The 20,424-nt window shown below is 49.2% G+C and overlaps 1 protein-coding gene across 1 annotated transcript in view; it reads left to right on the top strand.

Moving 5' to 3' along the window:
* Window positions 1–4,334: 4,334 nt before the first annotated feature.
* LOC147662306 (uncharacterized) overlaps window positions 4,335–20,424 on the top strand; it is a gene marked incomplete at its 3' end in the record, with an annotated part of 80,284 nt that continues 64,194 nt past the window's right edge. Inside the window, exon 1 of the mRNA XM_086951078.1 lies at window positions 4,335–5,281. Coding sequence (XP_086807204.1) covers window positions 4,540–5,281 — 742 coding nt within the window. The remainder of the gene's footprint in view (window positions 5,282–20,424) is intronic.

Here is a 20,424-nt window from a genome sequence, read left to right as displayed (position 1 = left end):
ATGTATGACATTCTTCTGCATTGTGTCTATCGGTTGTTCTTTTTGCATTTGTCACCCCGAGCGAGGGTCAGACGAGGGCTGAAAGCACAAAACCGGTCCTAGGATGTTTGTTTCCAGTCCAGGGAGGACCTGGCCTGTCCGTTCGGGCTGGACTGTTCCCATTGGGCCCAGGGTCAAGACTGATTTGCATATGGCTGGGCCCAAACTGGAATGGCATGGTGAGCAACAAAACGATGGATTAAGGCCCGGATCTCTGAACTGGGGTGAATGTATGACATTGTTCTGCATTCTGTCCATCAATTGTTTTTGCATCCTGGAAGACAGAGCCTGACATGTGTCCTCTGTCTTGGAACGCTCAAGAAATGTGACAATAAAAGACAACATTCAAAGTCTTGCTTACAGAAAGTGAGCACTTGTGGAAGAATACAAGGAGAATTAGTGAACAGGCTGTGCTGCACATTAGGGAAAAAAAACTGTGCACCAAAGGAGGGACAAAGACATGCTGGACAGCCTCAAACAAATAAAGCCAGCAAACAGAAAGCAAGCACATGCGAGCTGCAAACTATAAAATCTGTGGTAAGTGATGGGAAGAATGCATTTCAGGGAAGATTCCAGAATGTTCCAAAGATGACTTTAGCAAACAGGCAGTTGCATGTCTGGTAGGATTAGACCTAAAAAGCAGGGTTCCCATCACTCCCACAGACACACACACACACTTTTCGTCATGTCCTCACAGCTCCCTTCACTCCCTCATAGCTCGTGTTACTGTTTCTTGCTATCAATGAGAGGAACAAGTGAGATAATGAAGTGAGCTAGTGTGCTCCTTCTATACCTGAGGGACAGGGGGCGGTTCTTCTGCACACGCCTCCGGTGTCATTAGACTGACAGGTGCGGGTGCGGCTCCTCGTACCTGAGGGCCCCAGGCCCGGCTTCAGGAATTTTTGTTTGGGTGGGCCAAGGGCGCATTTGGGTGGGCCACTGCGGGCTCAATGTGTCGCTTTTGGAGGTAGCCTACAAATAAAAAAAACTGTACTCCTGCGGGTGATAGAAGGGGATAACAGGAGATTCAGGGCCCTCCATTATTTTCCAAATCTCTTTTTAATCGTTAACACTCTCAAAAAGTGTTTTGATCCCACGTAAGGTCCTTTTGATGGGCAGAGGAGGTTTCTGAGGTGGGAGTATCAGGCAAGTAACACTACTCAGCCTGCCTCGTTGCCAGCCTTCAGAGAGAATCTCTCTTCATTATTACCTCCATCTGACCCCAGACTCTGCAGTACACTCCCTTCCAGGCCTGATCATCAATTTTCTACAATCTCTCTACCGTGCACCTTAACTCACAGCTAACCTTGGTCCCCAGCCCCATATCAGGCACCACCTGGTTTCATTCTTAATCCCACTAAAAAGATTTGTAAAATCACCTTCAAACTGAAAACCCTGAATATAAGAGTAAATATAATTAGCACACACTTTAAACTATGTTACACAGTGGCCCTAATGACCCAACTGCTAATTAAATAAGCAAAAACATTACAGGGTCTATTATAGCGCCGGTGCAAAAGTATTTATTGGTGTCCCACCACTGACCTCTTACTCGATAGACAACTTTACTACCACCCTCCAACAGTGCACTTCATCTCTCCTTAGCCCCTTTCAGTCATGACCTCCTCATCAGACTCCCTCCCTACCTGCCCCCCACCAGTGTCCCTCATCACTCCAAAGCCCCTCCCCATGACCACCTCCTCAGACTCCCACACAAATACCCTCCACCAGTGCCCCTCATCGCTCCATAACCCCTCCCCCCAATGACCTCCTCTTGAGTCCCTCACTGCCACCCTCCACCAGTGTCCCTCATCGCTCCAAAGCACCTCCCCCATGACCTCATCGGATTCCCTCATTGCCACCCTCCTCCCAGACTCCCCCACTACCACCCTCCACCAGTGCCCCTCATCACTCCCTAGCTCTTCCCCATGACCTCCCCCTCCTCGGATTCCCTCATTGCCATCCTCCAACACTGGCCTTCATCTCTCCGTAGCTTCTTCCCCTCATGACTTCCTCCTCAGACTCCCTCCCTACCACCCTCCACCAGTGCCCCTCAGCGCTCCATAGCCCCTCCCCATTACCTCCTCCTCAGACTTCCTCCCTACCACCCTTCACCAGTGCCCCTCATCACTCCAAAGCCCCTCTGCCTCATGACCTCCTCCTCAGACTCCCTCCCTACCACCCTCCACCAGTGCCCATCACTCCAAAGCAACCCCCCTCATGACCACCTCCTCAGACTCCCCCACTACCACCCTCCACCAGTGCCCCTCATGACCTCCTCCCAGACTCCCCCACTACCACCCTCCACCAGTGCCCCTCATCTCTCCGTAGCTCCTCCCCATGACCTCCCCCTCCTCGGATTCCCTCATTGCCATCCTCCAACACTGGCCTTCATCTCTCCGTAGCCTCTTCCCCTCATGACCTCCTCCTCAGACTCCCTCCCTACTACCCTCCACCAGTGCCCCTCAGCACTCCATAGCCCCTCCCCATTACCTCCTCCTCAGACTCCCTCCCTACCACCCTTCACCAGTGCCCCTCATCACTCCAAAGCCCCTCTGCCTCATGACCTCCTCCTCAGACTCCCTACCTACCACACTCCTCCAGTGCCCATCACTCCAAAGCAATCCCCTCATGACCGCCTTCTCAGACTCCCTCCCTACCACCCTCCACCATTGCCCCTCATGCCCTCCTCCTCAGACTCCCTCCCTACCACCCTCCACCAGTGCCCATCATCACTCCAAGCAACACCCCCTCATGATCTCCTCCTCAGACTCCCTTCCTACCACCCTCCACCAGTGCCTCTCATCACTCCAAAGCCCCTCCCCCATGACCTCCTCATCAGACTCCCTCACAAACAACCTCCACCAGTGCCTTCCATCTCTCCGTATCTCCACCCCTCATGATGCCCCCTCGGATTCCCTCATTACCTCCCTCCAACAGAGCCCATCATCACTCCATAGCCCCTCTCTCATATGCATTTTATTTCTTGTATAGCGCTACTCGTAGTGTAGGGTATCACAGTACTGTACATCACACACACATTATGCAGACACAATGATTCATAAAAGTATCCAAATCAGCCTATAGGGAATGTCACATAAGCTAATGAAGATTACCATGTGTAGGAATCACATCTCATCCATGCTGCTGGTGGCAATGTGTATTAAGAGGGTTGGGTCTGGAGAACCACAAACACAGGATTTAAAGCATACCCCAGTGGTTGGCTGTACTGATTAGAAATTATATCTGCCCAAACTCTGTATTGCAACATTAGAATAATGAAATACTGGGAAAATTCGAAATAACTAGCAATACAAAAAAAATCTAATTATACCATTCTGGTTTGTATACACGTCTTTGATCACACTGTCCTATGTATCAAAGGATCTCTGTGACAAAGGCAGTAACCCTCTGAGTTATCCACGTTAACTACAGTTCTATTGCATTTAAATACTACAAACCAAAAAAAAGAACGCTCTCCAGCAAGATCAACAATCCCCAAGGTTATTTGGACATTTAGTTGTCGTGCATCCTTGAAGAAACACTCATGAATGATACCAACGATTTAAACACACGATGTAAATGAAAATGAAATAAACACGGCGTTCTAAGTATGTCTTTCTCACAGATAAAAAAAAAAAACACAATAGCCACACATTCTCTTACCTGCTCCTTATGAACTCTGTCACAGCCGGATCGGGTAAACGAACAGCACAAGGGGTCAGGAAGGTCAGGAAAACGAAACGGCATAACAAACACATCTTTACCAGCAGAAAAGAATTAATTATCCGCAAATCCAGTTCCAACGAAAGGCTTTGTCCCCTTCGCAGTGCCCCTAATGTACCTGCACGAGTCGGCGGGGACACAACCCACCTGCCTAATAGGAGATGCGTGATTGGGGGTGCAAGCCCAGGCCCAATCACGCAACTCCTAAAGAAAGATAACGTTCGAAGAACGTTTTAACTTGCAGTGGCCATATTCTGCTGGCCTTGCTTACGTCACTGCCAAGGCCAAGGGTTATGGGTGGGCCCGGCCCACCCTCTAGAACCGGGCCTGGAGGGCCCTGACACAGGGGCGGTTCTTGACAGGTGCGGGGGCGGTTCCTCAAACCTGAGGGCCGTGAAGATCAGAGAGTGTTGGTTCTTTTGCACACACCTCTGGTGACAGTAGACTGACAGGTACGGGTGTGGCTCCTAGTACCTGAGGGCCCTGAGGGTACAGGGGCGGTTCTTGACAGGTGCGGGTGCGGTTCTTCAAACCTGAGGGCCGTGAAGATCAGAGAGTGGTTCTTTTGCACACACCTCCGGTGTCAGTAGACTGACAGGTGCAGGTGCGGCTCCTCGTACCTGAGGGCAGGGGTTGCTTGTTCTGCACACAGCTCCGGTGTTAGGACAGAGGCGTTTCTCAGCAGCACAGAGATCAGGCGCTTTCCCTTCTCCCAGAGACCATGAGCTCCGGACCCTGGCCGAGGCCGAGAGGTTCACGGGTGCGAAAACAGCGATGAGTCGAGGGACGGAGCCGGACCTGGAGAAGGGGGCACCCCAGGGCCCCAGGCCTGCCGGAGAGAAGCCGCAGTGTCAGGGGGGAGGGTTCACCCGTCCTGTGTGTGATACAGAATTGGAGACAGGGACCCCCCCTTACAAATACTCCAGCCTCAGAACAGAGGGTCCTTTAGAGGTGACTAAGTGCACGGACTCGGGGGTTTCTGACGATGGCAGCAGCTCCTCTTCAACAAATTCCCTGCCAGACTCTGGGGGTCAGGAGAGCTCAGGACCGAGGCCGGGGGCTGTGGATGGGCCTGGCTCAGAGGGGCAGAGAGGGGAGGGGGTCCTGCTGGGTCAGGGAGACAGGAGAGACTCGGGGCTGGGGCTTTGTCAAAACTCAGAGCGAGGAGAAGATGCGGAGTCAGGAGGTGAGATGCTGCGAGGGAGGAAGAGCCAGGGCAAGAGAGAGGACCCGACAGAGGGGGCTGAGGCTGAGAGTGGGGAGGGGCTCCTGCCGGGTTATGGATACAGGAGGGGCTCAAGGGGGCTTCACACAGACACAGACAGAGGAGGAGAAGATGCGGAGTCAGGGGGTGGGATGCTGCTGGGGAGGGAGAGCCAGGGCAAGAGAGAGGCCCTGAGGGAGGGGGCTGGGACAGAGCAGACGAGCCTGGTACGGAGGAGAGGACCCGAGGGGTCCACACAGACACCCCCCGGAGAGGAGGAGAGCTGGAAGAGGAAACGCCTGCCACCTACAGGTAAGAAGGTGCAATGACACCTAAGGGGGGTGAGGTGGAGCGCGGCAGTGAAAGGCGGAATGGCAGTTTCTCACTTTCAAGGCTGAGGGCCGGTGGCAGAACTTTCAGGCAGTGGTAGGGTTGGGCTTGCCTCTCGACCACTATTTTTCCTGCCTGGCCTTGGCATAGCCAGTAGGTCTCGCCTTTGGGGCCTTATAAGTGTTTAGCCAGGGCTCATTATTTTGCCAATGTCTTTAAGTTGTGCTGTAGAGAAGTGTGACTGGCTGTGCATCAGGCTGAAAAGTTATAATAAAAAAGTTTTAGAAGCATTTTTGCTACCTTATATATGACCAAAAAGGCTTTATGTACAACTGAACGACCATATTAGAAACAGTATTTGCAACAAAAAAAAAATGTCCTCAGTTTCTTTTGTCCTTGCAACGCTAGCAACTTGTTTCAGCCTTTTCCAATGGTTGTTGGTTATAGCTTTTTGTGAGGGGGCATAAACAATTTGAGGGTGAAGGTTGGAACTAGTACCTGTTATAACACTAGCAGCGGCCAGACGCTAAGAGAGAATCAACAGATGCCAGATTCCGAGAGTGGGCTGAGGTGGAGCTGAGTGATGCTGAGGTGGTACTGGTGGTGTTGGTGGTGGTGCTGACTGGTGCAGAGGTGATGCTCAGGTGATACTGAATAATACTCAGGTCTTTCTGAGCGATGCTGAGGTGGTGATGTACTACTGTAAAGGCGATGCTGAGTGATACTAATGTGGTGCAGAGGGATGCCAAAGTGGTGGTGCTGCACTGGTGCTCAGGGGGTGCAGAGGTGGTGCTAAGGTGGAAGTGAGTTATGCTTTCTGGCATTGAGGTGGCACTGAGTGATGCTGTGGTGCTGCAGAGTGATGCTGTGGTGTTCCTGAGTGATGCTGTGGTTGCGCTCAGTGATGCTGTGGTGGTGCAAAGGCATGCTGTAGTATCACTGAGTGATGCTTTCTGGCATTGACGTGGCTCTGAGTGATGCTGTGGTAACTCTGGGTGATGCTGTGGTGCCCATGAGTGATGCTTTCCGGCATTGAGGTGGCCCTGAGTGATGCTGTTGTGTTGCATAGTGATGCTGAGGTGGCGCCGACTGATACTGTGGTGACACCCAGTGATGCAGTGGTGACCCTGAGTGATGCTGTATAGGTGCTGAGTGATGCTGTGATGGTGCTTAGTGAAGCTGTGGTGGCACTCAGTGATGCTGTGATGGCGCAGAGTGATGCTGTGGTTGCACTCAATGATGCTGTGGTGATGAGTGATGCTGTGGTGTGCTGAGTGATGCTGTGGTGACACTGATTAAGGCTGTGGTTGCGCTGAGTGGGTCTTTGTTGGCGCTGAGTGATCCTGTGTTGGCACTGAGTGATCTTGTGGTGCTGCGGAGAGATGCTGTTATGCTGAGTAACGCTGAAGTGGGGCTGAGTGATGCTGTTGTGACGTTGAGTGATGCTTTTCTGGTGCTGAGTGCAGGAAGCTGGAATCTGAAAACATGGTTGCCCCTACTTTTTTCCTGTTGTTTTGATGGTTTTTGAAATGGTTTGGCTAGGAAACTTCCAATCAGGTCCCCAGCCTATCTGCTTCCTCTTTAAAATGATTCCATTGACTACCTTGACTTTCCCCGATTGCTCATCCTCTATCAACTCTGGGGACCCCCTATTATATAGTGGTTGGACTACAAGTAACCCAAAGCACAGCCTCAAGGAATGGCGAGAAGCTTGTGCACTTGCAAATGTACAAATGTGCAAGCTTTCCGGGAGTTCCCGTTGCACGGTACTCATGAGGGGTGCAGGTCTCAGATTTGCTGGGAACTTAGGTCGGTCTTGGAGAAGTCTGGAAATCCACCTCCTGGGTTGAAATTACTTCGGAGATCGGCGGGTGCTTCGGAGATGCAGACCAGCAAAGGCTTCATTGGTGCCTGCCAAGCATGGGAGTACCTCTTTCACTCCAAGGGAGATTCTTCAGTCATCTAGTCTCATAGAACGTCGAAGTTCCAGGATTTCTGTAGCAGAGTTTCATCCAGGTATAATCTAAAGACCTGTTGCCAGGGGTTCCTTTCTCATACCCAAGGAAGGGGTTGGACATAATCTGGGGACCCCCTATGGGAGGGCCTGGAAAGAGGTGTGGCTACACCCATTTCCAATGTCCAGTTTCACGCCAGAGCAGGGTCTGGTAGCACCTACAACCGGTTTGTACTGGACTATGCACAGGGACACCAAATGTGCCCGCAGTGCAGACTTCAAAGCACTCTTGGAGTGCACACACCCAGCCCCAATACACTAAAGCCTGTCTGGGGGATGGTCACATCTGCCTTTGACAGGAAACCAATTGTCCTGCAGCAGGAGGCCAGACTCGTGTCTGTGGCTGCAGCATCCATTTTGTGATGCCAGGGCTCTTTAAAACTGTTACCGCGATACCGGTGTATACATGTCTCTCCCTCTAGAAGGGTGGAATCATACCCCCGCCGCCAGGACTTGCAAGGGGTATGATTCCAAAGTGTTTGACACTAAATACAACATGTTTCTGTGCAACCATTCCAAAGTTAGCATTTACTGCGAGGATATAATACACTTAAGAGTATATGGTTTGGCTGCATCACAGAACAACCCCAGAGAATAGATTCCGAAGGCTGCAGAGGGGCCCTGCTCATGCAAGGACACTCTCTCACACAAAACCCAGCACCCTGCATTAAGATTGATATGGCCTGCCATAGGGGTGACTGATTTATATGTGTAGTGATTTAAGGTAGATATAGGTAACCTATATCTAAGTAAGGGGTGCATGCACCGCCTTGCCCAGGCTGCACTAGCAGTCCTGTGGTGTCATTTTGGAAGGCTTCCCAGGGGTGGCACAATACATGCTGCAGCCCCTGGTAGGTCTTTGGGGTGCCTATGCCCTTAGTACCTAGTGTACAATATACTAGGGACTCACAGGGGTACCCCAGTAACCAACCTGGATTGTACCTATAGGACATTGAATCAATTTACAAAGGAAGAAGCTAGGCTGGGGTCCTGGATAGCAGGGCCCCAGCCTTACTAAAGTCGAAAAACAGTGAAACATCAGCAGAAAGTGGGGGTAACCATACAAGCAGATCTTTCTGTCCTACACAACCCCCAACCCCCAAACGCAGGAACATTAAACTAACCTTGATCAGTTGAGTCTTCATGTTGTAAGTGGAAACATCTGCATTGGCATGGTTACTCCCAGGTTTATGTTCCACTGTATAGTCCAACCCCTGTAGGAAAATGGACCAGCTGAAAAATGTTGGGGTTTTCACCCTTCATCTGTTTTAGCCGTAAGAGGTGCTTATGTCAGTCTGAACAGTGAAGTGAGTGCCAAACAAGTATGGCCTCAGGTTCGTCAGAGCCCAAACCACAGCAGAGGCCTCCCTCTCAATAGTTGACCAACGTTTCTCTCTAGGGGTCAGCCATCTGCTAAGAAAAGCTACTGGCTGGTCCCGATCTTCATCATTTAAATGTGACAGCACATCCTCTACCCCCAACTCAGATGCATCTGTTTGGACAATTAACTCTCTGGAGTAGTTAGGACTTTGCAGATTGGGAGCAGTGCACATGGCCTGCTTCAGGTCATCAAATGCCTTTTGACATCTGAATGTCCACTGAACTTCATTAGGCAATCTTTTTTAAGTTAACCACTTCCGTGCTGATGACGGCTCCACGCCGTCATGAGCCACGGGAGGCATGTGCTCATGATGGCGTGGAGACATCATGCAACTACCGCTCTGCCCTCGCGGCACTAATTACCCGCCTGTGCGGGCAAGTTAGTGAGTGGGCGGGATCATGCGTCTCCATGCCGTTATGAGCACACGTCACAAGTGACTCATGACAGCGTGGAGCCGTCATAAGTAAGGGAGCGCCACGCCCACCCCCTAGCCCCACCCGCAACGTGGCGGAATTCGCGCGCCGCGAAAAGGTTAAGTCATTATGGGGTGTCAAAATGGATCATATCCCTTGACAAATCTTCTGTAATACCCAGTCAGGCCCAAGAAAGCTCTGGCCTGAGTCTGGGTGGTTGGAGCAACCCAGTCCACTATGGTCTGGATTTTGCTCTGTAATGGTTGAACCTGACCTCCACTCACAAGGTGGCCCAGGTACAACACCTAACTCTGCCCAATCTGGCACTTAGTAGCCCTGTTAGTTAGGCCTGCTTTCTGCAGGGCCTCCAAAATATTTCTCAGGTGATCCTCCCAGGAGGAGCTAAAGACAGCAATATCATCTAGATATGCTGCACTACAGTCTTCCAGTCCTGTCAGGACTTTGTTCACCAACCTTTGAAAAGTGGCAGATGCATTCTTCAAACAAAACGCGATCACCACAAATTGATAGTGCCCACTAGGGGTAGAAGATGTTGTCTTTGGCTTTGCATCATCAGCTAGTCTGATCTGCCAGTAGCCAGCTGTCAGATCAAATGTGCTCAGAAACTTGGCTGAGGCCAAAGTGACTGCATTGAGACCCCTTTAGTCTGCAAAAAACCTCATCTCTCTCTTACCACCCTGGGTATGAGGTTTAGGTAAAAGGCCACTGGACTAGCCCAAGGGCTATCTGAGGGTTCAATAACTCCCAAATCCAACATCTTCTGGACTTCAGTCCTGATACAGTCCCAGACATGATCAGGTTGCCTGTAAGTCTTATTTTTAACAGGCAGACTGTCCCCAGTGTCCACTTCATGAGTGCACCAGGTAGTCTGACTTGGAGTCAGAGTGAACATATGTCTGTACTGATTGAGCACTTGTCTTCAATCAGCTTGCTGCTGGGCAGTGAGGCTGCTTGCCAAGGCTACACCATCCACTGGCTCATCATCAGGGTTCTGTGAGAGCAGGTTAGGGAGTGGATCACTCTCTTCCTCCTGTCCCTATCAGTAGCCATGAGTAAGCCCATGTCTGCCCTGTCAACATATGGTTTCAGTTTGTTGTCATGAAGCACCCTATGGGGGCTCCTGGGAGTTCCCAGGTCTACCAATTAGGTAACCTCTCCCTTCTGTTCAACAATTGTATAGGGGCCGCACTACTTGTCCTGGAGGGGTGCAGGGGCCACTGGCTCCAACACCCACACTTTCTGCCCTGGATGGAAAACAGTCAGCTCAGACTTTTGGTCATGCCAGGCTTTTTACAATTCCTGGTTAACCTTAAGGTTTTTAGTTGCCTTTTTCATATACTCTGCCATCCTGGAGCAGAGACCAGGTACATAGTCCACTATGTCCTGTTTAGGGGGGGTTGAGAGGTAACTCCCATCCCTCCTTCACCAGACACAATGGACCCCTAACAGGATGTCCAAACAAAAGTTCAAAAGGGCTGTAACCAACCCCCTTTTGAGGAAACTCCCTGTTGGCAAATAAAAGGCAGGGCAAAAGTATGTACCATTTGCGCCTAAGCTTTTCTGGGAGACCTTTAATCATGCCCTTTAAGGTTTTGTTAAATTTCTCAACTAAACTGTTGCATTGTGGGTGATAGGGTGTGGTGAGTTTGTAATTGACTCCAGTAAGTATGGGCGAATTTTGCGGATCTCGCGTTCGCGAATTTTGCGGATTTGCGAACTCGCAATCCGCAAAATCCGCGAATTCCCGCGAATTTGCGGATTTTTTTTTTTGTGTGTTCGCAATTGTTTCTGCCAGTTCGCGAGGATTTGGTACTAGTTCGCAATTGCGAACTTACTTGTCGGCTCGCAACGGTCGCGACTATGTTGTTTCTACGTCTGGTTCATCATCACAGCCTCCCAGCACCCTCTGTTTTACCACTGGCACCCTCTCTTTGACCCATGCCACCCTCTGTTACATCAATGCCACCCTCTGGTTCATCATCACTGTAGAAGATGGGGGGGAAAAGCAAGCCCACCTGCCCTGCTTGAACTGACATGAATTAATTAGGGGTTAGTTTATTAACAACACCTGCCCTGCCCCAACTGACAATAATGAATTAGGGTCTAATTAATGTGTCACTGAAAGAATTTCAAGTTCCAGCCTGGCACCTGCTTGTCTGCTCCTTTAGCTGTAAATCAGGACCTTTGTGGCATACAGTTAAGGTCAGAGCAGGGTCACACAATAGTTGCAAGCAGGCAACCGAATTCTGGAGGGCCCCCTCAGGAAGCACTACAAAGAATCGTTACAAATCATGAGGTTGACCTTTTGCACCTGCTCATTGCTTTTGCTTTTGCTGAAATCGTTTTTCGGTTTTTTTCGCGCTATTCGCGGGGCGCGGCGTCGTGCGAAACCGACCGCGGAAGCCGCCAATTCGTGCGAATGAGCATTTTATTTTTTTGCGGCTTGTTGTTTCGCGAGTTTTTTTGCAGTATTCGCGAGCCGCTTGCAGCGCAACACGCGAATTTACCCCAAGGTCGAGTACGGGCGCGGCCATTTTGTTTGCGTGACGTATTTCCGTTTCCGCCCGCTATGTATAATCTCGCGCAGTAAGCGCATTGCGAGTAGAGGTTCGCACAAGATCGCGCGGGAAATCTAGAGGTTCGCACGAGATCGCGAGGAAAATCTCGCGCGAACTTACTTTCGCGCTCGTGAACGGGCGCCGGCCATCTTGTTTTTCATTCATTTCCTGTGTCTGGGCATGGTGTTTAATCCTCTTGGTATCTTTGCCATCCTTTGCTTGTTTTCAGTTTTTTTTTTACGATTTTGCTTCTTATCTATCCCTCTCTTTTCCTAGCTGTATATTTTTGTCTTTTCTGCTATTTTTCTTTACTTTTAAACTACTTTTTTAAACTCTTTTCTTTTCTTCTTCCCTATCCTATTCTTTCTTAATTTTCTACTTCTTCCTACCTTACCTGCCCAGACCATGGTCAAGCCAGGCGCCGTGAAGCTGCCCAGGCACTTGAGGGCCGCAGCGGCGGCGGGGAGTAGTGCTGGACCCAGTGCCAGGACAGCATGCGGGAGATTGAGGGGGGAGCAGGTGACGCAACGGGAGATATTCAGCCCGGAGGAAGTGGGCGCGCTGGTCTACTTCGTCCAGCGCCGCCTGCCCAGGACCATCGCGGAAGGCGGCAGGATCGCGGCCGGCGGCTACAACATGCGGGAGCGCCGGAAGCGGTGGGAGAAGGTGTGCTGGGCCATATCCCACCTCTACGGGGTCCAGCGCACCTACAGCCAGGTAACCCATCGCTGGACGGACCTCCTGGACCGCGAGCGCGACCTGCTGGACCAGCTCGGCTTGGAGATCCCCGGGCTTGGTGAGTAGTAGTAGCCATTTAATCACTCACTACTATGATGTTTTCTCCTGCTCTGTGTTGTTGTATTGCAAATATTTGTTTTTTACATGGAGCAAGCCAATAATGCCGCTGATGACGATTACATTGTAGTTAAATTATATTTCAAAATCTTCTGTGCATTTCAGGTGCACTGCTCTCCTTCTCAGTGGCGTTGCTACTATGCTTATTTGTTTTCTATTTCGTGGTCTCATTGGCCTGAGTAACTATTATGTATGAGTGTACTTTACAGAACTGCGTAATGCTAGACACTAGGGGGCAGATTACATTTACAAGCCCCTTGCGCCACGTTTACGTTGCCTTGCGTGACGCAACAGCGGCGTAAACGTGCCGCATCCCTGCGAGTCATTTACAGCATGATGCATCTAGGGAGATGCGTCACGTTATAAAGCCATGGGTCTGCACCACAATGGGTGCGTTCCTAGTACGCAGGGTGGGCGGTCCAGCGGCTGTGCGCCTCGCAAAATTGCCTGCGTGAAATCTACAAGATTTAACGCAGGCACTTCTGCTACGTCAATTCAATTCCTTATGTCTGCTCGAAGCAGGCGAAAGGACTGACACAGCATGTTAAGTATTGGGTGGCCCTGAGCATTACTGGAGTTGCATTGCATTGGAGACGTGACTCCAGCGATGCGCCGCTCTTACGTGACGAGATGCGTCACGCAAGTGCCTACCCTTGCGCCAGGGCGCGCCGCATTGTAAATGAGGCACATCTGCCGTGTTGCAAGGGTAGTTTTGCGTGACGCATTTGATCTGGCGCATCTCTGGAGATGCGCCAGAACGCGTAAGTAAGTATGCCCCTAAGGGGCAGAATTGCAATTACCGTCGCATCCCTGCAAAGTAGCAGGGATGCGCCATTAATTGTGCGGCCCGCTACCACCACCAAACATGGTGCGCCGTATTTGCAATGCGGCGCACCATGGGCCCAAAACGTCACCGAAGATTTACTGCTGGAGTTGCGTCGCAACGATGGCGCAGCTCCATCAATGCTCTGGGGTACCCTATCTCCCCAATGCTGGGTCAAGCCGTACGTCTGCTTCAAGCAGGTGCAGGGTTTGTGTGACGCATCATTGTCCTAAAGGTGACTGATTGAAATTTTGTAGATTTCCCTCAGCCACTATTAGGATGTGTTCCAGCGCAGGAATGCCCTCCCTTGCGCCGGAACGCCCCCTGATGGCGCAGGGCTTTATAACGGGATGCATCTCCCAAATGCGTCACGTTGTTATAATATTATACGCCGCACCATGGCGCCCTTTTTTGTTTAGCTGCTGCGTCACAAAAGTCACGCAAGAACGGCGCAAAAGAGCCGCAAGGGCTTAAATCTGCCCCTTCCTTTGTACCCCTGACAATAAGAAAAATAGTGGCGGTGGATTGATAGTTTGACTATTTAAATGACTGGTAATGTAGCAGGCAACTGTTAGTGTTGTCACTGATCTGACTGAAATCACAATGGAGTTTGTCTGTCACTTTGCGTCTTGCCTGCGGACTGCTGCCTGCCAGTCCTAGGTGAACGTTTCAGTACTTTGTTTAGTGAGTTACGTGACTTTCGAAGTCACAGGTCCGCAAATAAATGAAAACTAACCATAATCAATATAATTTCGCGGAAATATTTTGTTATTGTTCTTTTGAAATGTTTGATTTGGTTGACATTGACAAGCAACAATCATCCATGTTTTCTGTTCTTTCTTTCATGTTGTACGTCAGCTCCCCCCAGGGGCGAGAGGAGGACACAGGAGCAGCAGGCGGCGGATGCTGTTCAACAGGGCCAGGATCGGGCAGGCGAGGGCTCCTCTGCTGGCCCCAGTAAGTTTTCATTTTAGACTAGTACCTATTTTTCCTAGCGTTCCTCATTTGACTTTTTTCAAAATTGTCTTTGCTCTTCTTGTAGACTGTATCTAAATTCTTATCCTGCCTTTACTATGACTCCCTGTGGTATTACTAGATTATTCTTATTAGTCTGTCTGTGTAGCTAACTAAGATTGCACGGTTGGCGAAACTCCCATGATTCTAGTCAGCAATAGCTCTATCAACTTAGTGCAGTCCTCTGGGATTGTCCATAATGTCTTTTGAAGTGTTCTATCTGGACTCATGCTTGCAAAAATTGCAAAACCTTTCGCTCAGTCACTCTAGTCTAGACCAAAAAACACAGATTGTATTTAAGTTTAAAAGCTTTATTAAAAGTAAACACATTTATTAAAATGAAGTCATAATAAAACTAAACGTTTAACTGATAATGGAAAAGTGGTTAGTGCTGACGATTAATTGAAGACATTTCTTGTGGTCGAGCCGAGCTCTCACCTGGTTTCAACTTGATCTTGTTGTTAGAAGTCCATCTTCTGTCTGTGTGGAGAAAAATGGTGCGTGTTAAAAAAACAGCCTTCATCAGTTGTGCCAAAAAGTGCAGCAAGACAACCTTCCCTGGAAAAAGGGACATTTTTTTTAACTTTAACGTAGACAGTCACAAATTACATTGTTTTCACATGTCTTCATTCCTAGACCAAAGACTAGTGAGTGCTTTATTCTAACATTCTTAAATGTACTTTGTAGGTGGAACATCTGGTGGCGGGGCCAGTGTGGAGGTGGTGGTGCTCGACACAGAGGCGGAGGGCGATTCTTCAGGGGAGGAGGCGGCGGCTGTGAGAGTTGAGACGGTGGTGGTGGCGGCCAGAGGTAAGCTCTTATATATTCCTTACTTATTGAGATTGAAGACTAGCTGGGAAGGCAAGAATATGAGATGCATGGCTGGGTGAATGATGAAGCAATGATGGGTGGAAGGACAACAGCCTGGGTGGGTGACACAGAAACTGTATGTGTCCATATACCTGGATCATGCTACTATCTGACTCTTAGATAGCATATGTGTATCTAGAGCAGGGGTACTCATAGTACGGCCCGCGGGCCGGTGGTGGCCCGGCAAGCCTTCCTTGGCGGTGCGCAGACCTTGCAGACAATCACTTCTCCCCCGGCCCCCACAGAGCAGAGGCTTTTTTGTATTTCACCTGTTAGCGCCCCTGCATCTCCACTCTGACAATCACTGCTCCCCCGGCCCCCACAGAGCAGAGTGGAGATGCAAGGCCACAAAGAGGTGAAATAGAACAAAGCCTCTGCTCTGTGGGGCCGGGCAAGCAGTGATTGTCAGGGTGGAGAAGCAGGGGCGCTATAACAAACAAAGCCTCAATAATATGTTAATGGTCTTTTAAAGACCTGTTAAGTACTTTGGTGTTGTTGTCTGTGTGTGCGCGTTGAGGAAGCGGTCTCAACCCGGGCTGAAGGCTGACACAGATAGACACACACACAGTGAGATGACAGAGGTGGAGGGAGAGGGAGGGCAGGAGGGAGAGAGAGATGGAGGGAGGGCAGGAGGGAGAGCAGGAGGGAGAGAGATGTATGTAAATGCTGGGTCTGGTGGCTCAGTGGATGAGGGCATCTGCTGCAGGGACCTGTGTGCAACCTCATGGTCACAAGTTATCGTTTTGCTTTAGCCCCGCCCCCTCTGACTCCGCCCCCACCAGTGCGGCCCTCGGCCCCAAACTACACTGTAAATGTAGCCCCTGAGAGAAAGTTTGTGAGTACCCATGATCTAGAGAGAGTAGACGGTCAGTGGATGAACTAAGTGTAACTTTGAAGAGCATGTAACACTGCACCCGCACGTCCGTTCCAGTGTAGGAAAGGCAAGGAAAAGAACTTTTAATTTTGTCCAAATACTACCATAAATAGTAGCAGTAGTTTGTATTGCAAGCACTGCATAGATCCGGTTATTACGGTGGCCACTCCCTACCTCTCTTAATAAGTTTAGTAGTACTCAGTCATTCATGTGTGGATGTATCACTGGTCACTCAATAAAAAGCAAAGCACCTAAAGTCATCCCATATATAAGCAAAAACATCCCATGTGAAGTGATAGATAATCAGATTATTTATCTTCTTCAATTTTCCATTTCTAGTACTCATTTCCACTGTAGGGTGAAAGTTAAATTAATTAAGCAGTAGCCCTTGAGTTGTAACAGAGTATTCTGAGTGCCACCCGTAATAGAAAAGTAAGAGCTTCACCACCTGCATGTACTGGACGGGTACAGTAACGCAACGCAAGTCTAGGTCACTCCTCATGGCGTGCGTCTCTTTTTCTCGGGTGCAAGTTTACTGCGCTGGCATTATGCCGGCTTGCAGAAAATAACGTACCAATTTTCCAAAACAAGAGATAAGAAGAAGAATAAGACTGGTGTACTTTCATAGTCGACTCCAATGGAAGTCCACAGTGCTCGTAGAATTTGTTCCTTAAACTCCCACTAATGTTAGAGCAAGGATGAAGAAGTGTGAGGTTAGATAGATACTGGCCTCAAAAGTTATGTAATGCGCTTGCAAGTTGCTAGTTGTACTGCAACACAAATTTCTGCTGAATGATTGAGTTAATCTTAAAGAGCATTGGTTACAGACTATGTCTTTCTTTCTTCATATAGATGCTCCTTCCAAACGAACAAGGAGGAAGGAGCTGGCTAGAGCGGCCCGGCAACGGAGGATCGAGGCCACTGTTGCGGAATATCGGCGGCTGGTGGCCCTGGAGGACGAGGAAAGTGTGCAGTCGACAACAACAACAACGTCGTCTGCATCGGCCTCCGTAGCCCCACGGGCTGCCACCCAGCACAGTGGCCCACCCAGACTGAGCCGGGCTGCCAAAGGCAAACGCCACCGCCGAGCAGCAAGGCCAACAGCTGCCTCTCACAGGCATTGCACCTGCAAGGCAGTGAAGGCACGCCTGCGCCGCACTACCCTGATGGTGTCCCGCCTTCAGCAGGAGCTCGCCTTGCTCCGCGAGGAGCATGATGCCCTGGCCCAAAAAGTTAACAGCATCCACCCATAGTGTCCCTTGCCCCTTTTTTAGAGACTTTTGGGGGGTGGGAATTGGGAGTTGGGTTTTTGGGGACTTTTGAAGGACAATCGTTGGGGTTAGGGAGGGTCTTGCGGGAGATTATTTTGTTAGGGATATAAATATACTTTTTCAAACTTTATCTGAGCATACCTGTTTTTTACTGCTTGCCTGGTGGGTGGGGGTTTAACGTTGACTGTTTTCCTGAAAGTTTAGTTCCATTTTCTTCCTTTAAGTGTAAATGCCCAAATGTTTTCAACACTAAGTGCCTCTCACAGACTAAGTGAAGTGAATCCAAGAGTCCTAGGACTTTAGTAGTACTACCTTCAGTCTCTCGTCTCTCGTACTAATACTCCATTATACCCCCAAACCACCAAACGCTTATCTTACCTGTAATTTGTGATTGAAAGTAGGGCTAGACCCAGGGCTGGCTCCACGGGAAACACCGAATAAGGTTGGCAATCTTGGTCGGATAAAATTTCCTCATAGCGGTGGTACTAGCGGTGTGACACAGTGAGTTGCATGCCTATGAAAAAAAAGAAAATTAAATCTGGTTTGTCCTCCTGAGCAATTCAACGGTACAACTGAGAATATAGCAGGTGACAGAAGTACAGTAGAACAGTGCCACATTGTAGCCTAACAAATGGTAAAGTATAACTACTAATTCGGTTGAAGTTCTTTCACATTAGCAATGGTTCTTTGTCAAGCAGAGTAAGAATATATCCTCGGATTTCTTCACCAGCCTGTTGCTATCACCTTATCCTCCCCAGCAAGTGTGTGGATTTATTGCTGTAATAATAATTTAGTCACACATCAATCAAAACCACACAGCCCGGGGGAAGAGGGTTAGGGTTTGAAAAATGGATGGGTACGGGGGTTTTTGGGAAAGGTTTTGGGAGACAAGAAAAAATAGCACAGCATAGACAAACAATTGTGAACATAAACAAATCTTTGGGTACAAACCTATCCATCAATCTTTGAAAGTGCATGCACTACTGCATGCATGTCAGTGAAAAGTAAGTAGTACATTCGACAACTGTGGAAAGAAAGAATGCGACAGTACAGGGCCTGTGTGGAATTATTGATAACGATATTCAACATAAGGTCTCTGTAGCCAGATACCCGAGAGCCTTGCTGGTCACTATAAATCCATTCACAACAACACTCAATGGGGTTGGTCTGGAAGGTGTCAGGTTTACTCCCCGTGATCCAGTCGATGCAAATATGGTTCCACCTCCAAATGTCACCAACACCCAGAAGTGTAAACACAGGGTGTTCGAGCCATTAGGCGGGGGAGAAAAATAACAAACTAAAATAAAAAATGTGGGATGGGTAAAGGTAGGGTCAGCAGGGAAAGGATACCTGTAACAGAAGACAAGACAGGCATCAGTGAAGTGCTGTCCTAACATACAAGGCTACTCTCATATAGTCTCACTAAATAACCAAGGAAGTAGACAAGTACCTGAGCACCAAGAAAACATGGCCTTGGATAGGAAATACTATAGCCCTTCTGCCACAATCTGTGAGGAAGGTCTAAGAAACACATAAACATATAGTTAACGAACACACTCCTGTCGCACCAAACACACTCGCGTTATACTAAGACATCAAACCCACTACTCACAACATACCACAAACATGGTAGAGGACTCAATGTACAAAGGGGGTTCCAAATAGTCAAAGCAAAGATGTATGGTCCAACAAAAAGGAAGAGGGAAACGGTAGTGTGTAGGAAGCAAGAACTACAACACTGCGCTCTCTAAGTAATGACCCAGTAGAGAATCTTTGGTGAAGGTCAAACAGAAAAACGTAGTTGCGACCACCACTGAATTCTGCCAACAACACACCCCACGGTGCACTACACAAAGAGAACTGGGGTAGCCTGTAGTTACCTCACTACATGCCCAGTTATGGAGGTCCTTTGAAATACACAGTTATACAACGGAGACGCGTAGTTGTCCTTACTACCGCGCTCCGTTTTAATAGTACAAAAACGATCCCCGATGTGAACGGTAACACGTGGTATAGACCGCCACTGTGCTCCGCCACACACAATTCAACCAAACAGGAATTCAGCAAAGGTAGAATTCTGTTAGAAAACAGTCACAGAACCTCCCTTAACAATCCGTTCAGGCAGTAATCAGCTGACCGCACGGGCGGCCGAAGAGTTTAGAGCGGCTTTACCTGAAGACGCGTGAAGTCCGTCTACCGCCAAGGACAGAACACGGAAGCGCTCCCCACTGAGCCTCGGGGGGGGGGGGGGAAGGTGATAGTCTACAGGAGACACAATAGAAAAGCATGCAGAGCGTCCGCTCTCATGCCGGTGCAGAACAGAAACCAGAATAACGCGCAACAGGAAGCGCGTCTGTTCCCCAGATAAACTTCCTGCAAGTCTCCCGCCTACTCATGGGAAATGTAGTTTCATAGTACGGTAGGCGCTTAGGGGCTGCGTAACCTGACAGAAGGTATAGTAGATATAAAAGGAGAAATTGCTTTTTTTCTAGGTGTCCCCTCACTCACCAGGGTTGCCCCTTGGTGACATGCTTCATCATTGGGGCCATCCCAGTCCTCTACGGCCTGGGGCGTGCTGCGACTTGCGAATTACGTAGGAGCACTTACAAATGACTATGTGTGGTGCAGATGTGATAGTGGAGTGGACTAAGTGATGTGTTAAGGGATCAATTTAGAAGCCGAGAGAGAGACAAGAAATGCAGTCACAGTCAGAGAAAAAGGCAAGGGATACTGTATCTATGTGGTTGTAGTGGTCCTGTTGGAAGTGGTAAGTAAGTTGCCTGCAGAAAAAAAATCCTCCTATTAGCGGCACTCCTCCATTGCAGCCGACGCTTCGTCCATCGATGTTGGTCACCAGAAGACACCCTGTAAAAAAAAACACAGCATAGACAAACAATTGAACATAAACAATTCTTTGGGTACAAACCTATCCATCAATCTTTGAAAGTGCATGCACTACTGCATGCATGTCAGTGAAAAGTAAGTAGTACATTCGACAACTGTGGAAGAAAGAATGCAACAGTAAAGGGCC

This window comes from Lissotriton vulgaris, unplaced genomic scaffold, assembly GCF_964263255.1.
Source record: "Lissotriton vulgaris unplaced genomic scaffold, aLisVul1.2 SCAFFOLD_2516, whole genome shotgun sequence".
Classification (NCBI taxonomy): Eukaryota; Metazoa; Chordata; class Amphibia; order Caudata; family Salamandridae; genus Lissotriton; species Lissotriton vulgaris.
The sequence above is the reverse complement of the archived record's forward strand: the minus strand, read 5'-3'. Positions and strand labels throughout refer to the sequence as shown.